The sequence below is a fragment of the Loxodonta africana genome, chromosome 21 (genome assembly GCF_030014295.1).
Source record: "Loxodonta africana isolate mLoxAfr1 chromosome 21, mLoxAfr1.hap2, whole genome shotgun sequence".
In the NCBI taxonomy this organism is placed as follows: domain Eukaryota; kingdom Metazoa; phylum Chordata; class Mammalia; order Proboscidea; family Elephantidae; genus Loxodonta; species Loxodonta africana.
This window is the reverse complement of record NC_087362.1, coordinates 36,304,060-36,328,523: the sequence shown is the minus strand read 5'-3', so window position 1 is coordinate 36,328,523 and position 24,464 is coordinate 36,304,060. Positions and strand designations below refer to the sequence as shown.

General features: G+C 43.7%; 1 protein-coding gene across 1 annotated transcript in view; it reads left to right on the top strand.

Annotated features, from left to right (window-relative positions):
- Positions 1-24,464, top strand: part of PLCG2 (phospholipase C gamma 2) — a 211,736-nt gene that overhangs the window by 92,212 nt on the left and 95,060 nt on the right. Inside the window, exons 6-13 of the mRNA XM_003418088.4 lie at positions 112-196; positions 1,963-2,046; positions 15,035-15,078; positions 15,914-15,986; positions 18,969-19,070; positions 20,137-20,255; positions 22,386-22,471; positions 23,731-23,851. Of these exons, the coding sequence (XP_003418136.2) occupies positions 112-196; positions 1,963-2,046; positions 15,035-15,078; positions 15,914-15,986; positions 18,969-19,070; positions 20,137-20,255; positions 22,386-22,471; positions 23,731-23,851 (714 nt within the window). The remainder of the gene's footprint in view (positions 1-111; positions 197-1,962; positions 2,047-15,034; positions 15,079-15,913; positions 15,987-18,968; positions 19,071-20,136; positions 20,256-22,385; positions 22,472-23,730; positions 23,852-24,464) is intronic.

Genomic DNA, 24,464 nt, shown 5'->3' with positions numbered 1-24,464 from the left:
ATTTCTTAGTGGGGTGGTAGGGAACTGAGGTACGAGGTGATAGGAGTAGCTAAGCCCTCTGCTGTTGAAAACCCTGAAGGCTGATGGAGCTGGGGTTTCCCTCTTTTGCAGCATCAGCCTCCGAGAGTTGAAGACCATCTTGCCCATGGTCAACTTTAAAGTGAGCAGTGCCAAGCTCCTCAAAGATAAGTTTGTGGTAAGTTTTGTAACAGCCTCCAGGGCTTTTATGAACTCAGGGCTACTTAGTACCTCTCACATGAAGCTAAGTATCTTTGAATTCTGTTGAGTGGTGCCCAGTGAAATCCTTCACCTCCAGAGGGCATCCATTACAGTTGACTGAGAAAAAAAAAAAAATTTTTTTTTTTTTTTACTGAGGGGTCATGTAAATATCTTAGGACCGTGCTCTCAATCCCACCATAGGATATCCTCAGAGAAGAACATGTGTACTGAGCTGTTTACTTTGAAATGTCTAAACTCAGATCTGTTTCCACAAGGCCTCCTTCTCTGTTGCCCTCACCATCCTGTAGCCTTTTTTCCTCCTAGCAACATGAGCAAATGTGTTTCTTTTGGAAAAATTATCAAAGAGTCCTTATGTGGATTGCCAGGATTGTGGCATTTCATATGCAAGTCCTGGTAGTATAGTTGTCTGAGTTGGTTTCTCCCTTCACTACTTCTCTCTTCCCTCATCTCTCTCGATCCACCCACCCATCCACCCTTCCATCCCTCCTTCCATCCATCCATCCATCCTTCCATCCATCCTTCCATCCATCCTTCCTTCCATCCATCCTCCCTCCCTCCCTCCCTCCCTCCGTCCCATCCATCCTTCCATCCATCCATCCTTCCTTCCATCCTTCCATCCGTCCATCCAGCCATCCTTCCTTCCATCCTCCCTCCCTCCCTCCCTTCCTTCCTTCCATCCATCTTTCCATCTATCCTTCCATCCTTTAATTTGTAATATTCTTGTGTAACCAAGCTGGTGGAGTGTGGCAGGTAAAGTCACTGTGTTGGGTGGGATACAGCAGATTAGGTGCGGCTTCTCTAAATGAGGTGAGGATGGAAGCCATGTATGGTTACCGTTTTTCATCCTCAGAGAGATACTGACTCTTGTTGAGAAAATGAACAGCACCCCACCCCAGAGCCCTGGTTGGAGGACTCACATTTGGCCATGTCAGTGGTGTCCCCATTCACAGGATTTCTCAGCTGGAAAAACTCATTTGATTTTGGACTGATGAGTTCTGGGAGAGTTAACCCATTTTATTGCTTGTTTTTCAAGCCATCCTTTGACCTGCCCCCTGTGATTCTGTTCTCATCCCAAGAATAGAAAAGCAGGAGAGAAGGGTTGTCGGGATTTAAGAAGAGAGATGGGAGAAGCATTTTATCATTGATCACAACATAATCAGAATTTCATTCTTCATCAAACGTTTACTGAGCCATTATCTCGCTTGGTTTCAGAGAAGCCCACAGACGGTATTGCTGGCTCTCCCATTTTACAGATGAAGAAATTGAGGTCAGATTGACCAAATTGGCCAGAGTCATGCAGCAGTTCAGTTTATTTTTACAGGAAATAGGCTCACACAAAGATGAACTCCATCTGACTCCAAAGACTTGGTTAATGTATTTTATTTTTGATTTAAAAAATGACACATATCTGAATTTGGAAGTCCTAAAGGAAATGTCTATTGCCCAAGAAAGGAGTTGTGCATTGTGGCTCCTGGAAGCGTGGCTAGGGCTCTTCCCTTTTGGGGCTCAAGGATAAGGGTCTTACCTGATGGGGTCCCTGGTGAGTATTTTTTCCCAGAAAAGTGAAGTAGGGAACTTGTGGATAGTTTTGGTTCAGAAGAACACAAGTTTGATTTTAGCCAGTGTCATAGGAAAGTCATTCTATTTCTGTAAGCAGGGAGGAGACGTTTTTGTGGTGGACACCAAAAATCATGTGGTCACTTCTTTTTTTTATTTTTACAGGAAATAGGCGCGCACAGAGATGAGCTCAGCTTTGAACAGTTCCATCTCTTCTATAAAAAACTCATGTTTGAACAGCAAAAATCGGTAAGAAAATTCTCAGCAAATGAACTAATGATGTTCCCCCCCATTACAAAGTCTGGCACGTTCCTCAGAAAGCCAGGAGAGGTGTTCTTATCTCCTTCCAGCCAAGGAAATATAAAATGGAGATTGACCATGACCTATTCGATTGGCAAAAACTTTTAAACGTGATAAGGTAGTGGGGAAAAATGTAGGGAAATGGTGCTTGCCTGCCCTTCTGGTGGGAATGTGAATGGCCTTAAGTTCGTTTGGAATTTAATCTGAGTCTATTAACAAAGAACTGAGGCATTGGTGGCTCAGTGGTAGAATCCTCACCTTCCATGTGAGAGACCTGGTTTGATTCCTGGCCAGTGCACCTCACGATGCAGCCACCGCCTGTGTGTCAGCGGAGGCTTGTGTGTTGCTGTGATGCTGAACAGGTCTCAGCAGAGCTGACAGACTAAGAAGAAAGGCCTGGCGATCTCCTTTTGAAAATCAGCTGGTGAAACCCTGCTGATAACAATGGCTTGATCCAGAACTGATCATGGAGATGGTGTAGGACCAGGCAGCATGTTGTTTCATCGTGCATGACATTGGCATGAGCTGGGGGCCGACTCAAGAACAGCTAACAACGACATTAAAATAGAAAAGTGCAACTAACTTTACCCTATTATCACATTCTGGAAGGAAATATAACAAGATTCTTATCTCTGTGAGGAACCTGGGTGATAAAATGGTTAAGTGCTTGACTGTTCACTAAAAGGTCATTGATTCAAATCTACCAGCCGCTTTGTGGGAGAAAAGACCTGGTGATCTGCTCTCGGAAAGATTACAGCTTAGGAAACCCTATGGGGCATTTCTACTCTGTCCTGTAGGGTCGCTGTGAGTTGGAATCAACTCGATGGCACACAACAATCACAACAACAATCTCTGTTGAGGGCGTATGTGCCAACAGCAATCTCTTTTGAGGGCGTACGTACGTGTTTCTTCTTTTTATACTTTTATTCATACTTTGTACAACGAGAACATAATTTCTGTTTAAGATAATATGCTATTTTAAAATTACATAAAACTGCAAATACACTTTGGTCTGGGAGTAGCACTTTTGGGGCTCTGCTATACAGAAATGAAAGCCCTGGGGCTAAGACCGTATTACCGTATTGTTTGTTACGGCATTGCTTATGCTGGCAATATACCTGGGGACCGTGTGAGTGCCGCTCAATAGAGGAATGGCTTGGTAAATTACTGCATGTTCATACCATGCACCATTATGCAGCTGGTTAAGAATGATAAGCAGCTCTATTTCTCTTGAGCTAGGAGGATGTTCATGGTATTTTGTAAGGGAAGCAAGTGGCAGAATCTCATGAGGAGTTAGGTCTGATGTTTTGTGGTAACAGAATATAATCGTCCTCCTCTATATGGGTGTGTGTGTTTTTAGGAGCAAGGAGATGTGTGGAGGAATACATCCCTCCCATTTAACATTGGTTTGGTGTGTACGTGTGTACTGGAGGGGATTGGGAAGATGGGGAGGAGAGAAAATGAACTTTTCCTTTGCACACCTCAGTTTTCTTTGACTTGCTCCAAGTAGCACTTTGCTTTTGTAATAAAAAGTCCAATAAAGCGTAAAGTTTACAAAGTGAGGCTGCTGCAGCGACGCACGGAGCGTGGTGCTTCACGAGGGCGTGCAGCAACGTGTAAGAGCTGCTACCGTGACTGTTGCAGAGGAGGCTGGAAGGAGAGCTTGGTGGAGCAGGGAGTGCATGGGGACATGAGTCTTGGAGCCAGATGTATTTGGTTTTTCTACTTAGCTGTGTAATCTTGGACAAGCCACTGACTGACTGCTCCTAGCCGGTCTTCTCATCTGGGCAATGGAGGTGACGATTCCTACCCAACCAGGTGCTGGGGAGGACTGACCGACATGGGAGTTGTGGGCTGGAAATGTGACATTGTTAAGTGATGAGCTTGGAAGTCTCTAGAAGACAGTTAATTTATTGCCTTCTGCATGCGTGCAAGACTGCAGGTTGGCTGCTGGGTGAGGCCACTGTACAGGTCACCATAGGCGATGGAAGAAGCCCTGGTGGTGCAGTGGTTAAAGCGATCAACTGCTAACTGAAAGGTTGGCAGTTCAAAACCACAAGCTGCTCTGAGGGAGAAAGATGTGGCAGTCTGCTTCCGTAGAGCTGTATAGCCTTGGAAACCTGTGGGGTTGCTACGAGTCAGAATCGACTTGACAGCGGTGGGTCTGGTTTGGTTGTACAGGCAATAAGGTCCCTGGGTGGCACAAATGATTTGTCCTCGACTGCTGACCTAAAGGTTGGCTGTTCAAACCCAACCAATGGTTCCACAGAGGCAAGGCCTGGTAATCTGCTTCTGTAAAGATTAAAGCCAAGAAAACTCTACGGAGCAGTTCTACTCTGCAGCAATGGGCTTGCCGTGAGTTGGAACCAACTCGATGGCAGTGATTTTTTTTTTTCGTTTTTTTAAGAAGCCTTGGGATTGGGGATGTATCTGAGAGTGAGAAATGGGAGGAGCTTTGCTCATCTGCCTCCATTGGAGAAAAGTATGCATTTTATAGAGTAAAAATTTCAACTGAAGTTTGTTCACTTTTTCATATATGCAATAACTAGTTCTTGGGTTGCCAGATAGAGTAGAGCGCCCATAGGCCTGGGAGGTGGGAGACCTTCACTCTAGCCCGGGGGGTCCCCGGGCGGTCTGGACAGGTCCGTGCTCGGCTGCTGACTGAAAGGTGGGAGGTTTGAGCATACCTAGAGACGCCAGTAACTGAGTGATGTTGACGGCAGTCATTTTTCTCACTAAACCTCATCTACGGAATGAAGGTATTGAATCAAATCCGTGATTATGAAACTTTTAAGCCCTATAATTCCCTTTTTTCCTTATAAAATCTTCTTTTAAAAACCCTGCTGCATGAAAACTGATGAAAGCGTTTCTAAATTAAAATCTGTAGCCTTTATTTATAGGTAGTCCTTGAGAACAATGAAAATGTTTTGATGACAGTATACCTGTGAAATACAGACTAATGACAATTGGTGCCTTATGTGATTGACTACCCCTCCATCCCCCAAAACCAAACCTGTTGCCGTTGGGTTGATTCCTACTCATAGTGACCCTATAAGACAGAGTAGATCTGCCCCACAGGGTTTCCAAGGAGTGGCTGGTGAATTCGAACTGCTGACTTTTTGGTTAGCAGCCAAACTCTTAACTACTGTACCACCAGGGCTCCATGTGATTGACTAGGATGGAGAAAAGCTTGTTTCACCCAAGATAAGTAATGGCAAATGATATCCGTTTTTATAATAAGTTTGCCTGGGAATTTCAGGATGCTGTCTCATGAGACAGATGGTAGGCAAAGCTTGAGAATAAAGTTTGCACAAAAATGATTTCACCTGGCAGCACAAGGTAACACACTAATGGTCACTGTGGTAACATTTACATAACATATATTTATACCTGTACTTTCTTCTTCTTTTTTTGTTATATTTTATTTATTTGGAGTTAATAATTGTCTTTTAGAAATTGCTTAGTTTTTAAAAATCATTTTGTTACTATTGTTGAAAATATACACAGCAGAACATGTACCAATTCAACAATTTCTGCATGTATAGTTCATTGACACTGATTACATTCCTCAATTTGTGCAGCCACTCTCACCCTCCTTTTCTGAATTGTTCCTTCCCCCCATTAACATAAACTCGCTGCCCCCTAAGATTCCTGTCTAATCTTTTCTGTTGCTATTGTCAATTTGATTCCATATAGCTAGTTCATTAAAAGAACTCAAGGCAGACAGTCTTTATGAGTTAAGCTAAAATATTGTTTGGTTTTAAGAAGATTTAAGGGGATCTTTTTTGGTTTAAAGTTTAAAGATTATCTCAGAGCAATAGTTTTAGGGGCTCACCCAGCCTCATTGGCTCCAGAAAGTCTGGACTCCATGAGAATTTTTTAAATTCTCTTCCTCATTTTCCCCTTTTGGTCAGGATTCTTCTATAGAATCTTTAATCAGAACTTTCAGTAATGGTAGCCAGGCACCATCCAGTTCTTCTGGTCTCATGGCAAATGAGGCAGTTGTACATGGAGGCAATTAGACCTGCAGTCCATCCAGTACCTCCTCCTATTCCTGACTCTCTTTTTCTCTGTTGTTCTAGGTGAAGAGAGATAATTGTTGTACTTTAGATAGCTGTCCATCTGCATTTTTTATTGCAGTTCTTTTTAAAGCCAATGTTTATGTGTGAGGAAGAGAAAGAGATTTGAATCAGATCTTTTTTGCAGACTCCCTGAATCCCCTGGGGTACCGTGGGTTGCTGAATGTGGAACCTAGTATGGGAACCTTCTAAACAAATTCGTCTATTCCAAAGGTTACACCCTAGTAGCCAGAATGCCACATTCAGCCTGCCCTAGGTTGTACATGTCCTTCTCATGGCTTAAATATTTTAAAAACGAATAGCTCACATTTAAAACTAGGTGCCATTGAGTCAATTCCAACTCATAGCAACCCTGTGTACAACAGATTGAAACACTACCTGTTCCTGCACCGTCCTCACAATCGTTGTGCTTTAGCCATTGTTATAGCCACTGTGTCAGTCCATCTCGTCGAAGGTCTTCCTCTTTTCCGCTGACTGTCTACTTTACCAAGCATGATGTCCTTCTCCGGGACTGGTCCCTCCTGATAACATGTCCAAAGTATGTGAGACAAAGTCTTGTCATCCTCCCTTCTAAGGAGCATTCTGCCCCAGGGAGCCCCTGGGTGGTACAGATAGTTAAGTGCTTGGCTGCTAACTGAAAGGTTAGAGGTTCGAGTCCACCTAGGAGCACCTTGAAGAAAGGCCTGGAAATCTACTTCCGAAAAATTGGCCACGGGGTGGGGGAGAGATCCAGATTTTAGGCTTCTCTTAAAAAAAAATTGAGACCTGGCTATAGATGAGCACAGTTCCCCATGGTGGCACCTGCATAGACAGGAAGCGTGTATTATTCTCTGGTCTTCCCCAGTCCCCACCCAGCTCTCTCTATTCCTTTTTGTTGCCTACCGGTCCCCAGAGACTTTTTGAGTTTGCAATCCCTGATAACTACCATTCTAAGGTATAACTCTCCCTTTTGGCCACTGTGTTTTTTTTAATTCAGTGACTTGGAATTTGAATTGCAAAACTGCAGCCTCTATAAATAGTTTCTGGCCAGCTTGAGAAACCTCACTGCTGTTATGTAGGCAAATGCCCCTCTCCTAACCTGTTGGCAGATTTGTTTCCTTCCTGAGCCCCTCACTGGCATCACAAGACCAAGAAAATGTTCTTTGGGGGAGATTGGCTGGATTTCTCGGGGTTCTTGGGGGAGGTGGAGCTCATTGTGATGACTGATGATTCTCAAACCTAATGCCTGGGAGTGGGTTTATGTTCATCAGTAGCCACATGGTTTCCAGCTTGAGGTTGCCAGTTCCTCTTTGTATCTAACCCTCTGCTCACAGAACTACTCTTAAACTTCCAAGTTTCCAAAAGCTTAGTAGCAGCAGGAAGATAAAAAATTTAATTTTATGTGTTGCCTTGGTGAAGGGACTCTACCTCTAACTGGGCTGTTGTTGTTAGTTGTTGTTGTTAGTTGCCATTGAGTCAACTCTGACTCATGGTGACCCAATATGTGCAGAGTAGAACTGCTCCATAGGGTTTTCAAGGCTATGACCTTGAGAGGAGGCTAAAAAAGAATCTCAACGTCCAGTGGCAGCCTGGAGTTGAGATAGGAGTACGAATTTGGGGTCTGAAAGCCTGTGGTTTGAATCTCGGTTTCACTACGTACCAGCCGTGTGACTTCAGGCTTGTTACTTAACCTCTCTGAACTTTGGTTTCCACTACGGGTAAAATGAGGACAGTGGGGTCTCCCTTGAAGGGCTGTGAGAAAGACTAATCAGATAATGTGGATAATGTGCAGAAGGCATTCAGGATAAAATCACTATCCTTACTCTGAACAGGCCAGCACTGTGGCACTCAAGGTCAAAAAAAAAGGTCATAGACACCGGGAAATGCACCTGCAGGCAGTGATTTCTTGTCTAAGAAACTGTAGGAATGTGGTAGAACATGTTAGCTATTTGGATATGTGGTATGAAGTGGCATTGGGATGTAATGAATCCCAACATGAGCTCTAGGAAACACCATGGTTAAATATGTTTGGGGAAACCCTGGGTGAAATAAAGCAGCTTTCTTTATTGCAAGACTTCTCAGAGGCTTTAATCCTCAGATATACTGTGAATCTCCAGGAGGTGAGACACAGCTTTCAGTGGTTCCCAAGCATATTTAACTGTAGACCTCTATGCCTTCCACCCCACCCAGCTTTATTTTATGGGACAACTATGTCTTGTAACATACTTTGGGCGGCATCTGGTCTACCACTCATACCTGGACCATTTGTGGAGCAGTGACATAGTGTATCTGATGTTTAGGAATCCATAGTCCAGTGGGATCGGGGTGGATGAAAGCGGGCTCCGTGGAGAACTACCAGGCTGAGTGTGGAAGCAGCCCCTGGCAGAGATGCCCTGGCAAGATGCCTCGGCTCATGGGAGGCATCTCTGGCCCAACCCCCTGAGCCCTGAATCCAGAGTCCAGACAAAAATGTACTTTCTTATTCCTTCATTCGACCAGTTTTTATTGCATACCTACTGAGTACCTTTTGCACTGTGGCAACATGTTTCTTTTTCTTGGTGTCCTGAAGACTCTTTGACTCAGGAACCAGGTAGGGATGAAAGCCCAGTGCATCCTTCCAGTTTTCTGATAGAGTCCCTCCCAGGCAGCTTGGCTTGAATGCTGAGGGAACTAGGTCTAAACGCCATTGTACTCCCCAAGTGGCAAGTGCTGGGCTAGGTCTTTGTCTGCTGGCTTTCAGTCCATCCCTGGTCTGCTCTGTGTCATGGGTTGGATTCCTGTAAGCCCAATGCCCTGGCTCCTGTGCCAACTGGATTTCAGTCACTTCAGCATGTGGGCACCCTGGGGGAGATTGCAGGCCCAGGATTCTAGCCCAGCAACATCTCCCTAGTGGCTGAAATGTGGTAGAGCTTTTCTGTGCTTTGTTTAGGTCACTTTAAAGGAAAGGACTGGCTTGAAGAGCTGTGTGTGGTGGATAATTGAGGGTGGGTCAAACATCGGGCTTTCTGGAGATGTAACTAAGCCAGTGTTGGGGCTTTGGGTTTGGAAGGGATTCCTCCTCACATGCCTTAAGCACCAGATTTACCTAGTGATCTAAGCTCCGAGTGAGTCTCAATAACAGTACTGCCTACAATCCTTTTTTTTTTTTCTTTAAGATAGCTAAGCTGTAAATTATACATAAATGAAAGGAAGTACTAGGATTTCTGAAAGAGTGGCTCTTCACCTTTTTGGGTGACCTGCTTTTCTGAGATGCTGATTAAAGCTATGAATCATTTTTCTAGAAAAACAAAGCAAAACATATGTACAAGCATACACAAACATATGCAGATCTCCTGATGCTTTCTAGGGCCGCTCTAGAACACAGATTTTCCACGTGTCATCCTGGACTCTTGAGTTGTTTGGCAGTAGAATCCAAGTAGGCTAGAGGAATAGTTGTTTTTTCTATCATTAGCATTTGTAACACGCCAGTGGCTTCATTTTCATTTCTGCCCCGATTTACTCAAATGCCTGTCCAATGACACTCTCACTGAAGCCCGTCAAAGTAATACTGTTGTTGTATGCCACCGAATCAATTCCAACTCATAGTGACCCTATAGGACAGAGTAGAATTGTCCCATAGGGTTTCCTAGGGTATAATCTTAATGGGAACAGGTCACTAGATCTTTTCTCCTGTGGAGTGGCTGGTGGATTCAAACCACTGTCCTTTTGGTTAGCAGCCAAGTGCTTTACCACTGTGTCACCAGGGCTACTTAAAGTAATGCTACCTAGCCAGAAACGGACAGAGTGTAGCAGGGTATGTGTGTGTGTTCGCGTGTGGGAAATGCTCAAGCTGGTGTATTAGCTGGGTGTAGGGGCCCACATTGGCCCCCTTGGTGTAGGAGCACTCCTTTTTTTAATTAGATTTTATTTTTTAGAGCAGGTGTAGCTTTACAGAAAAATTGCACAAAAAGTACAGACAGTTCCCATTTACCTCATCTTCCCCCTCCCGCACACAGTGTCTATTATTAACATCTTGCATTAGTGTAGTACATTTGTTACAATTGATAAAACAACAACGCTGACTATTATTAACTAAAGTCTATAGTTTATGTACAGGAGACCTGGTTGCACAGTGGTTAAAGCTCTTGACTGCTAACCAAAAGGTCAGTGGTTTGAGTCCACCAGCTGCTCTGCAGGAGAAAGACAGGGCAGTCTGCTTCTGTAAAGATTTACAGCCTTGGAAACCTTAGGGAGCACTTCTACTCAGTCCTCCTGGGTCACTATGAGTCAGAATCAACTCGATGGCAGTGGGTTTTATAGTTTACATTAGGGTTCATTAGTTGTGTTGTATGGTCTTATGCCCCTACATGTCTGACAGTTTGTCGTACTGTGGGGGCTTGTGTGGTACTGTGATGCTGGAAGCTGTGCCACTGGTATTCAGATACCAGCAGGGTCACCCATGGTGGACAGGTTTCAGCTGAGCTTCCAGACTAAGACAGACTAGGAAGAAGGACCCGGCAGTCTACTTCTGAAAAGCATTAGCCAGTGAAAACCTTATGAATAGCAGCAGAACACTGTCTGATATAGTGCTGGAAGAGGAGCTTCCCAGGTTGGAAGGCACTCAAAAGATGAATGGGGAAGAGCTGCCTCCTCAAAGTAAAGTCAATCTTAATGATATGGATGGAGTAAAGCTTTCAGGACCTTTATTTGCTGATGTGGCACAACTCAAAATGAGAAGAAACATCTGTAAACATCCATTAATAATCGGAACCTGGAATGTATGAAGTATGAATCTAGGAAAATTAGAAATCGTCAAAAATGCAATGGAACGCATAAACATCGATATCCTAGGCATTAGTGAACTGAAATGCACTGGTATTGGCCATTTTGAATCGGATGATCATATAGTCTACTATGCTGGGAATGACAGCTCGAAGAGGAATGGTGTTGCATTCATTGTCAAAAAGAATGTTTCAAGATCTATCCTGAAGTACAACGCTGTCAGTGATAGGTAGGATGATATCCGTACACCTACACGGAAGACCAGTTAATACGATTATTATTCAAATATATGCGCCAACCACTAGGGCCAAAGGTGAAGAAATAGAAGATTTTTATCAGCTACTGCAATCTGAAATTGATTGAACATGCGATCAGGATGCACTGATAATGTTGGAAACAAAGAAGAAGGGTAAGTAGTTGGAAAATATGGCCTTGGTGATAGAAACAATGCCGGAGATTGAATGATAGGATTTTGCAAGACCAATGACTTCTTCATTGCAAATACCTTCTTTCACCAACCTAAACGGCGACTATACACATGGACCTCACCAGATGGAACACACAGAAATCAAATTGACTACATCTGTGGAAGGAGGCGATGGAAAAGCTCAATATCTTCAGTCAGAACAAGGCCAGGGGCCAACTGTGGAACAGACCATCAATTGCTCATATGCAAGTTCAAGCTGAAACTGAGGAAAATCAGAGCAAGTCCACAAGAGCCAAAATATGACCTTGAGTATATCCCACCTGAATTTAGAGACCATCCGAAGAATAGATTTGATGCATTGAACACTGGTGACCGAAGAGAGGACAAGTTGTGGACTGACATCTAGGACATCATTCATAAAGAAAGCAAGAGGTCATTGAAAAGACAGGAAAGAAAGAAAAGACCAAGATGAATGTTGGAGGAGACTCTGAAACTTGCTCTTGAGCGTCGAGCAGCTAAAGCAAAAGGAAGAATTGATGAAGTAAAAGAACTGAACAGAAGATTTCAAAGGGTAGCTCAAGAAGACAAAGTAAAGTATTATAATGACATGTGCAAAGAGCTGGAGATGGAAAACCAAAAGGGAAGAACATGGTTGGTGTTTCTCAAGCTGAAAGAACTGAAGAAAAAATTCAAGCCTCGAGTTGCCATAGTGAAGGGTTCTATGGGGAAAATATTAAATGACGCAGGAAGCATCAAAAAAGATGGAAGGAATACACAGAGTCATTATACCAAAAAGAATTAGTCGATGTTCAACCATTTCAAGAGGTAGCATATGATCAGGAACTGATGGTACTGAAGGAAGAAGTCCGAGCTGCTCTGAAGGCATTGACGAAAAACAAGGCTGCAGGAATTGATGGAATGTCAATTGAGATGTTTCAACAGACAGATGCAGCGCTGGAGGTGCTCACTTGTCTATGCCAAGAAATATTGAAGACAGCTTCCTGGCCAACTGACTGGAAGAGATCCATATTTATGCCTATTCCCAAGAAAGGTGATCCAACCAAATGTGGAAATTATAGAAAAATATCATTAGTATCACACGCAAGCAAAATTTTGCTGAAGATCATTCAAAAATGGCTGTAGCAGTATATCGACAGGGAACTGCCAGAAATTCAGGCCAGTTTCAGAAGAGGATATGGAACCAGGGATATCATTGCTGATGTCAGATGGATTCTGGCTCAAAGCAGAGAATACCAGAAGGATGTTTACCTGTGTTTTATTGACTATGCAAAGGCATTCGACTGTGTGGATCATAACAAACTATGGATAACATTGTGAAGAATGGGAATTCCAGAATACTTAATCGTGCTCATGTGGAACCTTTACATAGATCAAGAGGCGGTTGTTCAGACAGAACAAGGGGATACTGATTGGTTTAAAGTCAGGAAAGGTGTGCGTCAGGGTTGTATTCTTTCACCATACCTATTTAATCTGCATGCTGAGCAAATAATCCGAGAAGCTGGACTATATGAAGAAGAATGGGGCATCAGGATTGGAGGAAGACTCATTAACAACCTGCGTTATGCAGATGACACAACCTTGCTTGCTGAAAGTGAAGAGGACCTGAAGCACTTACTATTGAAGATCAAAGACCACAGCCTTCAGTATGGATTGCACCTCAATACAAAGAAAACAAAAATCCTCACAACTGGACCAATGAGCAACATCATGATAAACAGAGAAAAGATTGAAGATGTCAAGAATTTCATGGATCCACAATCAACAGCCACGGAAGCAGCAGTCAAGAAATCAAAAGACGCATTGCATTGGGTAAATCTGCTGCAAAGGACCTCTTTTAAGTGCTGAAGAGCAAAGATGTCACCTCGAAGACTAAGGTGTGCCTGACCCAAGCCATGGTATTTTCAGTCACATCCTATGCGTGTGAAAGCTGGACAATCAATAAGCAAGACCAAAGAAGAGTTGATGCCTTTGAATTGTGGTTTTGGTGAAGAATATTGAATATACCATGGACTGCCAGAAGAACAAATAAAGCTGTCTTGGAAGAAGTACAACCAGAATGCTCCTTAGAGGCAAGGATGGCAATACTGCATCTTACATACTTTGGACATGTTGTCAGGAGGGATCAGTCTCTGGGGAAGGACATCATGCTTGGCAAAGTATGGGGTCAATGGAAAAGAGGAAGACCCTCTACGAGGTGGATTGACACAGTGGTTGCAACAATGGGCTCAAGTATAACAACGATTGTAAGGATGGCGCAGGACCAGGCAGTGTTTCGTTCTGTTGTACGTAGGGTTGATATGAGTTGGAACCGACTCGATGGAACCTAACAACAACAACAGCAATGGTCTTATAAAAAAAAAAAAAAATAGGTTAGGACAAATGCATAATGTTATGTGTCCATCATTATAATATACAGAATAGTTTCAGTGCCCTAAAAATGCCCTGTGCTTCCCCTATTCATCCTTTCCTTCCTCTCTATCCCCTGTGCCCCCGGCAACCACTAACCTTTTTACTGTCTCCAGAGTTTTGCTTTTCCAGAGTGGCATAGAGTTGGAATAGTACAATATGTAGCCTTTTCAGGTTGGTTTCTTTCACTTTGCAGTATGCATTTAAGGTTTCACCATGTCTTTTTGTGGCTTGATAGCTTTAAAAATAATTTTTGTTAATCGCGGAATACTAACCTACTATATAGATGTACAACCATTTCATTATCTAGGAGTGCTTTTATTCTATCAGTCAGCATGTCAGGAGGCCGTGAAAAGATTAGAACTAAAGCTGTTCATTATTTATTTCTTCCTCTTGAATTCTAAAACTAGAAGTTAGCTCTTTGAAAAACTAAAGAGGTAAAATCTGGCAGCAAGGGTGTAGGAAAGAATGCATACCGGGGTGGGGTACAGATCAAGTGTTTCAAGAGCAACTAGGCAGTATCTGGTCCCTGGGTGGTGTGAATGATTTGTTTGAATGCACCCGGCGGCTCTGTGAAATAAAGGCCTAGTAATATGCTTCTGTTAAGATAATAGCCACGAAAATCTCACGGAGCACAGTTCTACTCTGTAGCACATGGGGTTGCCTTGAGTCAGAATTGACTCATTGATTAGATGGCAACTAACAACAGCAACAGGCGGTATCTGTCAGTGGTAACAATGTGCGTATCCATGTCCAGGTACTTCCCCTTCTAGGAACCTGCTCTACAGAGATGTAGGCACAAGGGGGCAAAGATACACACACAAGGGCATTCATTCATTGTAACACTGGATATCACAGCAGAAAATCAAATGCTTACATCTTAGGGAATACAATGTGGTTTTTCAAAATAGTGAAGTAGGGCTATTGGAGGTTGCAGAATAATACGTAAAACTTCAAACAACACAACAAAAACTTGCAGCATATATGATATGATGTAATTCATCTATAAAAGAGATCCTACAAGGATATACCTACCAATTTTTTATGTGATTGCTTCTCAGGAGTAAAACTTTGAAAGTGGTGAGAAAGAGATCTGCTTTGGCTTCATATGTTTCTCTTATATTTGAATATTTGCTTCTAACATAAGTTACTATTTTAATTTAACAAAACAAAAAAGATCTGCTCATTTGTGTGCACAAAGCAGCCTGACTCCTCTGATGTTCTTTTTGTGTGTGTGTTTCTTCTCCTCTTTTTTTTATTTCAGATTCTTGACGAATTCAAGAAAGATTCTTCCGTCTTCATCCTGGGGTGAGGCAGCCCTTGCGTGTTACTGTTTCAGGGTGGCTGGGCTTGACACCGGTGCCCTCACCTGCCCTCCCAGCCCAGCCAGCAGGCACCTCATGTGCAATCGCTGATCTCCATGGGGACAGCATCCCACCACTGGGGCACGGCCGTCGGGAGCTGTGGCCTGGATAAAGATGGCCCATAGCACCGGGGTTTGTGGAGTATGGGGAGGATTGGCCTGGAAGCATGAGTGCCTGGGGCCTCCTTTCCCAAACTCTGCTCCATGGGATGTGACAGGTTAATGGGTTTTTTTACAAAAGTAGAATTCATTTTAATGGTCAAATAAGTTTGGGAAATTCCTGATTAAGCAGATTTAACTGAATTGCAGTGAATTGAAGCATATGAAATGCTTCATATGGTGCTTGACACACAGTAAGGGCTCGTAAGTAGCAGTAATGTTATTACGAAAAGGTAACTGTGAAAGGACTTGTCAGGGTCTTTACTGTGCTTCAGGATTCCCCAAGAGAGGAAGTCAGAAAGCCTTCTGAGTTTCCCAATCTTATTGACTGTGGGACTTTATCTACATCAGAGCCACTTGGTTAGCTTGCAGATATGCAGATTCCAGGGCTCTGCCCTCTGAGACTCTGGTGTCAGTGCCCCTCTTCGGATCCTTCCAAGTTGGGGTACTGTCTCATTCGTCTGTCTGTGCCTGGGGATGTTGTCTCGTTCATCTCTGTCTCCATTAGCCACAGTCTTGGTGCATCGGAGGGCTGGGTAGCTGCCTGGTGGGACAGAGTCGCCTCCTGACTCCCTCTTTGAATGTGTCTCTCTAAACACCCTCCCCTTCTCCTGAGGGCAGGAGCACCGACCGGCCAGATGCCTCCGCTGTTCACCTGCACGACTTCCAGAGGTTTCTCTTACATGAACAGCAGGTGAGAGGATGGCACGGCGGGTCTGGAGGGGAGCTAATAGCCTGTACTGCATGGGGTGTGGCGAGCTCACAATGAGACACTATGTGAAAAGGATAAAGTACAGGACCTGACATAAAGTTAGTGCCCAGTGTTGACTGCCATCACCGTTTATTATTGTTCACATCCTGATTCTCACTGTCATTTTCATTATTATAAGTGCCAAGTATGTGTGGGTTTTTATTGTTGTTTTAATTCCCAGGATATGGTCAAATAGGTGCTTTTTTTTACCCTCCAGAATATTTGTATGTTAAAATTCTTTAGGCAAAAGAGTTCTGTATTTGCAGCCAGTACAATTTTACTTTTTATGAGCTAACTACCCTGCCTTTTAATAATGCAAAGCTTTGTTGGGGCAGAAAGGTGAGAGCTCCAGGCCTCTCTGGGGCCTCTGGAGCCAGGCCAGGCACTTTCATGAAAAAAAAAAAAAACATTTTGGTTTCATGGTCTGGTCCTCAAAGACTTGAACATGTCTGTATTCAGCTGGGCTCATCCTTCTGAGCCCGGCCAGTGCTTCCTGTCTCTGATCCAGGTAGATTTGCAAAAGTCAACAGTGAGGCTCAGTGTATGTTGGCACCCAAGGGCCAGGGAGGCCATCTCTTCACCACTTCATTTGTATCTGCTCTTAATACTTTCTTTCAAATATCCTGGGTGACCCCTCCCATCCAACCTACACATCTGCTAGCACATTTGGTTTTATTATTCATAGAGATAGAGATTTTAGAATATTCAAAACCCAGAGAGCATTAGTTAAAGTTGAATCAGTGTGTCATATCTTGTCCTCTTTCCTATGAATATTTGAGGTTCCAGGGCTTGAAGAGGAAAACAATAGGCAACTTTTCTTTCTTCTTCTTTTTTTTTTTCACATTGATGAATTTTTTCTCTTTCATATTTTTTTAAACATTTTTTTATTGTGCGTAAAACATATCTAACATAACATCTGCCAGCTCAACAATTCTTACATGTACAATTCAGTGACATTAATTACGTATAATGTACAACCATCGCCACTGTTTCCAGATTATTCTACCACCATGAACAGAAAGTCACTGTACAATGACTTTTCTATTTTGGGAAAAATACACACAACAAAACCTTCACCAATTCAATTCACGTACAGTTCAGTGCTGTTGATGACACTCTTCATGTTGTTCGAACCTTTGTCACCATCCCTTTGCAGATTATTCCACTGCCATTAACAAAAACTCCCCCGAAGATTAACTTTTATTATGCATTCTATTCCAAAGCTCTAAGACTGTGCAGAAGCTGTGTGTGAACTTGTCATGTATATTTCAGACATTATCCTGTCTGAGCACCATTGCTTGGCTGATCCCTTGAAAAGAAGACATAGGAGCAAATTCTGTGTTGGTTTTCCAAAGCTCGACTATTTGGAACCTGGACTCTGCTACTTACTAGCTGTGTGACTTTGGACTGGCCACGTGAACTCTCCTGAGCCTCTGTTTCTTCATTCCTAAGATGATGACGAAATATGACCTGCAGAGTTTTCTGGACCCAATGGGATGATCATAGAGATAATGATTGTTCCTACAAACTGCTGTCACTTACCACTTTCTGTGTACCAGGTGCTGTGTTAAGCACACAGCCTTATTTCACGCAGTCCCTCGCAGAAGCCCTGTGTGGTAGATAGCATATTTTTTCACAAATAACATGCGCATTATACATTTTCTTGCCAGCCGTTCACCCACCACCCTGCACGTTATTTTTGTAATCGCACTCTGCCAATTTTTTTTACATGTTGCTGACTTCAATACTTAAAACTTTTTTCCAAATATCCTAAGACGCTAAGAAGACATAATTAAACTAAAAAATAAGCAAATCTGACATAACCTAATGGTTTCACGTAAGACTCTGATAAAAGTTTTCACATTCAACTGTTGAATTTATAATTATCAACTTAAAAGAAACAAATGCACAGTTTCAGTTGTTTATTTTCTGATTACCAGGGGACTACCAAACTCGATCCATGACTTTTTGACCATGACTTATATCATTATCATGCAATTATGATCAAAAGTAACATTTTTGGACTGCTTTTATATACGTAAGCAGGAGATTAAAGAAAATGAACAGAAGGAAAGAAAATCAACAGAATGATATGATTTACTTGTAATATGGGACAATGGGTGAATGAGGCTATAATTCACTTCTGGAAATATCACGAGACATGTGTTGTACACATGGGCATACTATGCCAGAACCGTTTCACTTAATTTCATCATATCCTCACACTGTGTGTGTGAACGTGCTATTTATGTGGGTGTATTATTTGCAAAAAAATATGGTACTATTATTATTCCCATTTAATGGATGAGGGTTAAGTAACTTGCCTGAGGTCACCCAGTCTGACATGACCACTGTGCGCCACGGACTCTTCATGCTAGCACAGGGCACAGCCTGACCCACCACTTGTTTTTGTAAATAAAGTTTTGTTGGAACGTAGCTATACCCATATGTGTACATATCTTTTGTGGCTGCTTTCATACGACAACAGCAGAGTTAAGTGGTTGCAATAGAGGCTGTGTGGCCTGCAAACCCTAAAATAGATACTACCTGGTCCTTTGGAAACCCTGGTGGCATAGTGGTTAAATGCTACGGCTGCTAACCAAAAGGCTGGCAGTTCGAATCCTCCAGGTGCTCCTTGGAAACTCTATGGGGCAGTTCTACCCTGTCCAGTAGAGTTGCTATGAGTTGGAATTGACTCAACAGCAATGGGTTTGGTTTTGGTTTTGGATCTGGTCCTTTACAGAAAATGTTTATTGACTCCTGGCAGAGACCACGCACAGAGTAAGACCACGATATGTGGCCCTTGATTGCATATGAATTCACAATTCTGGCGATGTTTCAGTCTGTGGTTTAACCTAGACCCTGAAAGATGAAAAACATTGTCCATCCTTTGTGGTGACTTCTTGTTTCTCTTTGTATTTTAAGGAGGTTTGGGCTCAGGATCTAAACAAAGTCCGCGAGCGGATGACCAAGTTTATTGATGACACAATGAGGGAAACGGCTGAGCCCTTCTTGTTTGTTGATGAGGTGAGTGAGCTGGGTTTGCTGTCATGATGTTATGACCTTCAGGTTCATTCCTCTGTCCTCTGAGGTTGGTTTTTTGGTACTGTTTCATGAGAGGGTTTTGCTTTGAGTGACTCTGTTAGGAGCTGTTTCTTCCCCCAGTTTCTGGATTACTCCGGCCTTTTCTCATCACTTTCTGTTGCCGGTGTTGCTAGTGTGGGCTCATCGTTTTCACCACTAGAGGGAGTCTGCTACTAAAAAAGGGAGAGCCTAACCGTTATAAACACAGGAACAACGTCCAGAGGTTATAGGGTGCTTGCTAGCTGTCGGAATGGTTGATATGGGCCATGATTAGGCAGCCTGAGGAGAACTGGGGAGCACTTGGCCCATCTAAAGACTGTTTCCAGGGAGCAGAGTATAGGTCCAGTGTCATTCAATCTTCTGACTTTTATGAAGGGGCTAGGAATTGGGATATTTATAAAATTTTATGCCTTTTAAATGTTAGGATATGGGTGAGTTCTGTTTCTTAACTTGAGTGGTGAGTTCACAAATGTTCATTTTACTATTATGCCTTAAAAGTTATATAGAGCTAGTTGCTGTGGAGTCAGTTCTGACTCGACGGCAACCTCGTGTGGCAGAGTAGAACTGTACCCCATAGTGTTTTCAAATCAGCAGAACTGATTTTTGGGAAGCAGATCACCAGGCCTTTCTCCTGAGGCACCTCTGGCTGGATGGACTTGAGCCTCCAGCCTTTCAGTTAGTAACCGTGTGCAGTAACTGTGTGTATCACCAAGGAATTCCTAAAAGTTATATAGGGGAAAAATATATTCTTGTAGTATCAAATATTTTAGGATAGACATTAAAAAGGAAAATACTGTGTAGGTCATCAAAACACATCTCTGGGCTAATATAGCCTTCTGCAGTCTGTTCTCTCTGCACTGAAAACCTCAGGAACCAGGACCTGGGGATCATCTATTGATTTCATGTGTCAGAGCTGCCCAGTTTCCTTGTTGGCACAGATCAGAAAGTACCAGACACGATCCTTCTCATCCATGTGATGGTTCGGTCTTGGTGTTTGTGACTCTTTTAGTTCCTCACGTACCTGTTCTCACGAGAAAACAGTATCTGGGATGAGAAGTATGATGTGGTCGAGATGCAGGACATGAATAACCCCTTGTCTCACTACTGGATCTCCTCTTCACATAACACGTGAGTTTCCCGGGAAGCCTGGGATGAGTTGGGCAGAACATGGGCAATAGGGCGACATTTCAACGTGCTGCTGTCAGTAAAGGGTGCTGTGGGGCTGGCGGAGAGGTAGGGCCCTGCTTCTTCAGTGCTCAAACCACTGGAACATACAATAGCTTCTGGATGGGGAAACACACCTCCCTCCCCTACTTGGCATTGCAAAAAATAATCCTTTTCCTAAGGCCATAAAAAGCAAATTATTGAAATAGTCTACATGAACCACGACCTCATCTACCCTGAGACCAGAAGAAGTAGATGGTGCCCAGCTACCACTACTGATCATTCAAATTAGGGCCACTGTAGATGGACCCTGAGAGAATGGGAGAAACAAAACAAAACATCAGACTTATTGGACTGGTTGAGACTGGAGGACTCCCCAAGACCATTGCCCTGAGGTACTCTTCAAACCTTGAACCAAAACTAATCCCTGAGGTTACCTTGTAGCTAAATAACAAATTTGCTCAAAAAAAACATATCATTCATATGTACTGTGCTCCTTTAAAAAATCACCTGTATAAGACCAAACGGTCACCAGTTACTTTAAAAGAAAGAGGAGAATGTAAGGGGGCAGGGAAACTGTAGATTAATGAAAATGAAACAACCAGACAGAAATAATGTGAATGTTCACGCATTGTGAAGAATGTAACCAATGTCACTGAACAATTGGTGTAGAAATTGTTGAATGCTAACCTAAACTGCTTTGCCAATCTCCATGGAAAACCCAATGAAATATTATTAAAAAAAAGAAGCAAATTTCTAAAACTGATTTTCATGGTTTGGGCATCTCATCATGGCCACATCAAACCAATTTGATTCAACTGATATTTATTCAGTGTCTACCCTGTGTCAGGCCCTGTGCTGGGTGCTGGGGGTACAGTGAGGAGCAAGGCAGGAGCACTTCCTCTCTTCACATGTTTAGAGGGGAAAAGGCCTTCACTGGATCTTAAGGATGAGCAGGGGTTGGTGAGATGAACAAGCAGATGAATCAAAGAGTAGTATTTTGGGCAAAGAAGAGCACACGCGAAGGCCCAGGGGCAGGAGGAAACAGGAGAAGTCTGTTCAAGCTAGAGTGAAGGATCCGAGAGGGTGAGTGGCAGGAGAGGAGGCCAGCAGGGCCAGCTTGAGCAGGATCTTATAAGTCACAAGTAGCAGCCTGACCTTTCTCCTGAGGGCAGTGGGGAGCCACTGACGGCTTTTAAGTCAGAGAACCTCAAGCTCAGATTTACCTCTTTGGAAGACTACCTTGATTGCAAAAAAAAAAAAGAGATCAGAGGGGAGAAATGGATGTTGCACTCAAGTTCCAACATTTAGTCTGCCTAACGAGGTGAGAGGGTGAAGTCTGTGGGTCCCAGGCAGCTCCAGGTTGGCAGTTTCCAGAGTGCCGTTCCAGCTGGGGGTCTGAGAGAAGGCCTTTGCATTCATCCTCCAGGCACTTCAGAAGGCAAAGGTTCTCAGGGACAGATTTCATGGTCCTTATTTTCATGTTCTTTCACCTCTCTCTAGCCCTTCTCATTGCTTTAAGAGTTTGTGACTTAGACGGGTGACTTCCACAAAACACAGAAGACAGTTAAGGAACATATGCTGTCTTTAAAAAAGAGTCATGATGAAGAAAGTGCAGGAAAATAACAAGTATTAACTATGGGTGGAATATAGTAGCTATGAACTGTGACCACCAAAATTGCCGTGAGTGTAAGTATTTTCATGACAATTTTGATGGACACAGTTCATGGCTATTGCATTCCACCCGTAGTTGCTGAACAGCTTTTCTGTGCCTGGCCGGGACCCCTGACATCTCAATCAGGCCAGGCCCTGCCATGTTGAGGCTGAGTGTCTTCTGGGCAGCTGTGGGCGGTTGTTAATTACTGTCTGCTGTCTCTCTCACTCCTGACACCATTTGACTGGTTCTCCTAGAAGCACAGTCTCACCCACACACTTGGATTGACAAGGTGGTGATTGCTCACATTCTGCAATAGTGGCTTGTGTCTTTCTAGACAGGAAGAACTCAGGACTCTGGGGCTCGGGCTAAGAAGTTCTCCAGGGGTGCCCTGGGGTGCAATACTGCCCCTCTATATGGCTGCCCCTCCTCTCCTTCAGGTATCTCACGGGTGACCAGCTGCGGAGCGAGTCGTCCACGGAGGCATACGTCCGCTCTCTGCGAATGGGCTGTCGCTGCATTGAGCGTGAGTAGCTTTTTCCCGGACCTGCCTAAGCGGAGATAACACTTACAGCGAATTGAAACTAGCCATGTGGCTGCTTGAAGCTGTTTTTATTTTTCAAGTGGGGATGGGTGGGACAGGCTGAGGGAGAACCCAGGTGCATGTAAGCCTGTCATGAGAGATGTGGCCACCAGCGGTCAAGGACTTTCCCCTAGAAGAAAACTGTTCCCAAGACAAAGAGTGGTGTCAAGACTGGCCAGATTGGAGCAGCGTCCCCTTGGTGCAAACCCTGTTCTGGTGTCTTTGGGCATTTAGAATGCGTCCTGATATGTGAGTGACCTGGGAGGCCGGTAATAAAGATGGCTTTATTGACCTCTGTCCTCTCTCAGCCACCTTCTGGGCTTTTAGAAGAAGGCAAATAAATTAGCAGCTGGGTCTTGGGTGTGTACAGGTACCAGGTTGCCACCTGTATTGGGGGTGGGGGGGTGGTCTTTGAGCAACTGTGAAATGAATGGTCAGGGAACCAGCATCTGTAGCCAGGCAGACAGTGGAGGCCTTGTTCCTTTCTCCTTTCATTTTACCTTTTCAGTCCTTACCCTCCAGCCTCACCTTCACACCAAGCAGATAGGTGTATTTAGCCCAGAAAAGGCATCAAACACTTAGACTCTAATTTTATCAGAAACACTCACTAGCAGTTATTCCTGTGAACTGTTCCCTAGTTTCCTCTTCTTTTTTTGAGGGGTGGAGTGGGGGTGGGGGGAAGCAAATGTGAAAAAAAAGATTTTGAAATTGTCAGCTGTCCTGACCTCTGGTGCCTGAGGATGTGGGATGTTCACCATCTACAGCATCTGTTTCTGTTTGAATATTTTACTGTGAGCCTTTCATTCCTTTAAAAAGGAATTTTTCACAGCTTTGTATTCCACTAGCAGAAAAAACAAGCCAAGTTTTGAACAGGTGACATCAGAAAATAAAATGCATTGTAATTACCTTTTAAGAACGAACCATTTAAACTAGTCCCTCTTGGACGAATCTACTAATTGTATTATAGGGTTACCTTTAATTAAAAAAAAAAAAGTCTTCCCACAAGCCCAGAAGGGTCTGCTGCCCCTAGAGTGTAATTATTTGGGACTGTAGCTCTGTGTCCTAGTAATGGAGCTGGTTGTGGGTGCCCGGGGCTGATCTCAGGCGCTCTGGCTAAACAGCTACATTACTAGGACGCTGGTAGACGTATGGATGGGGAGAGGATGGGAGCCATGTTGAGGATGTCACGTTTCTTCCTTTAGTGGACTGCTGGGATGGGCCAGACGGGAAACCCATTATCTACCATGGCTGGACGAGGACCACCAAGATCAAGTTTGACGATGTTGTGCAGGCCATCAAAGACCACGCCTTTGTCACCTCAAGGTCAGTTGGCTGATTGCTTTCCAGATGGTTTGCTTTTAAGGGAGAGGCAGCGAGGGCTCTGTAGGTATATCTGTATCTGGGGAGAGAGAGACACACATTCACACACACACACACACACTCTCTCTCTCTCTCACATATACAGTAGCACCATACATAATCACACACGCTCACACACATACACTGACACAATCTCTCTCTCTCTCACATGGGCATACGCACAAAAGTTTAAGCTCCATCTTAGCCAAAACCAAAAAAACCAAACCCGTTGCCGTTGAGTTGGCTCTGACTTACAGCGACCCTAAAGGACAGAGTAGAACTGCCCATAGGGTTTCCAAGGATTGCCTGGTGGGTTGGAACTGCTGACCGTTTGGTTAGGAGCCGTAGCTCTTAACCATTACACCACCAGGGATTCCATCTTGGCCAAAGTCACTGCTAAATCCGCAGCTAAGTGTTGGCGCCCTCTACAGGCTGATGGGGGTCATTGAGCCTGAAGGAGGCTCGGGCTGCAGAAACCCTGTTGCTGTTCCATGATCTCTGCCCTACCTACCTCTTCATTCTCAACCTGGCCCCACCTTCAGAACCCTTCAAGAGTGAAAGGTGATTAAAACTCTCT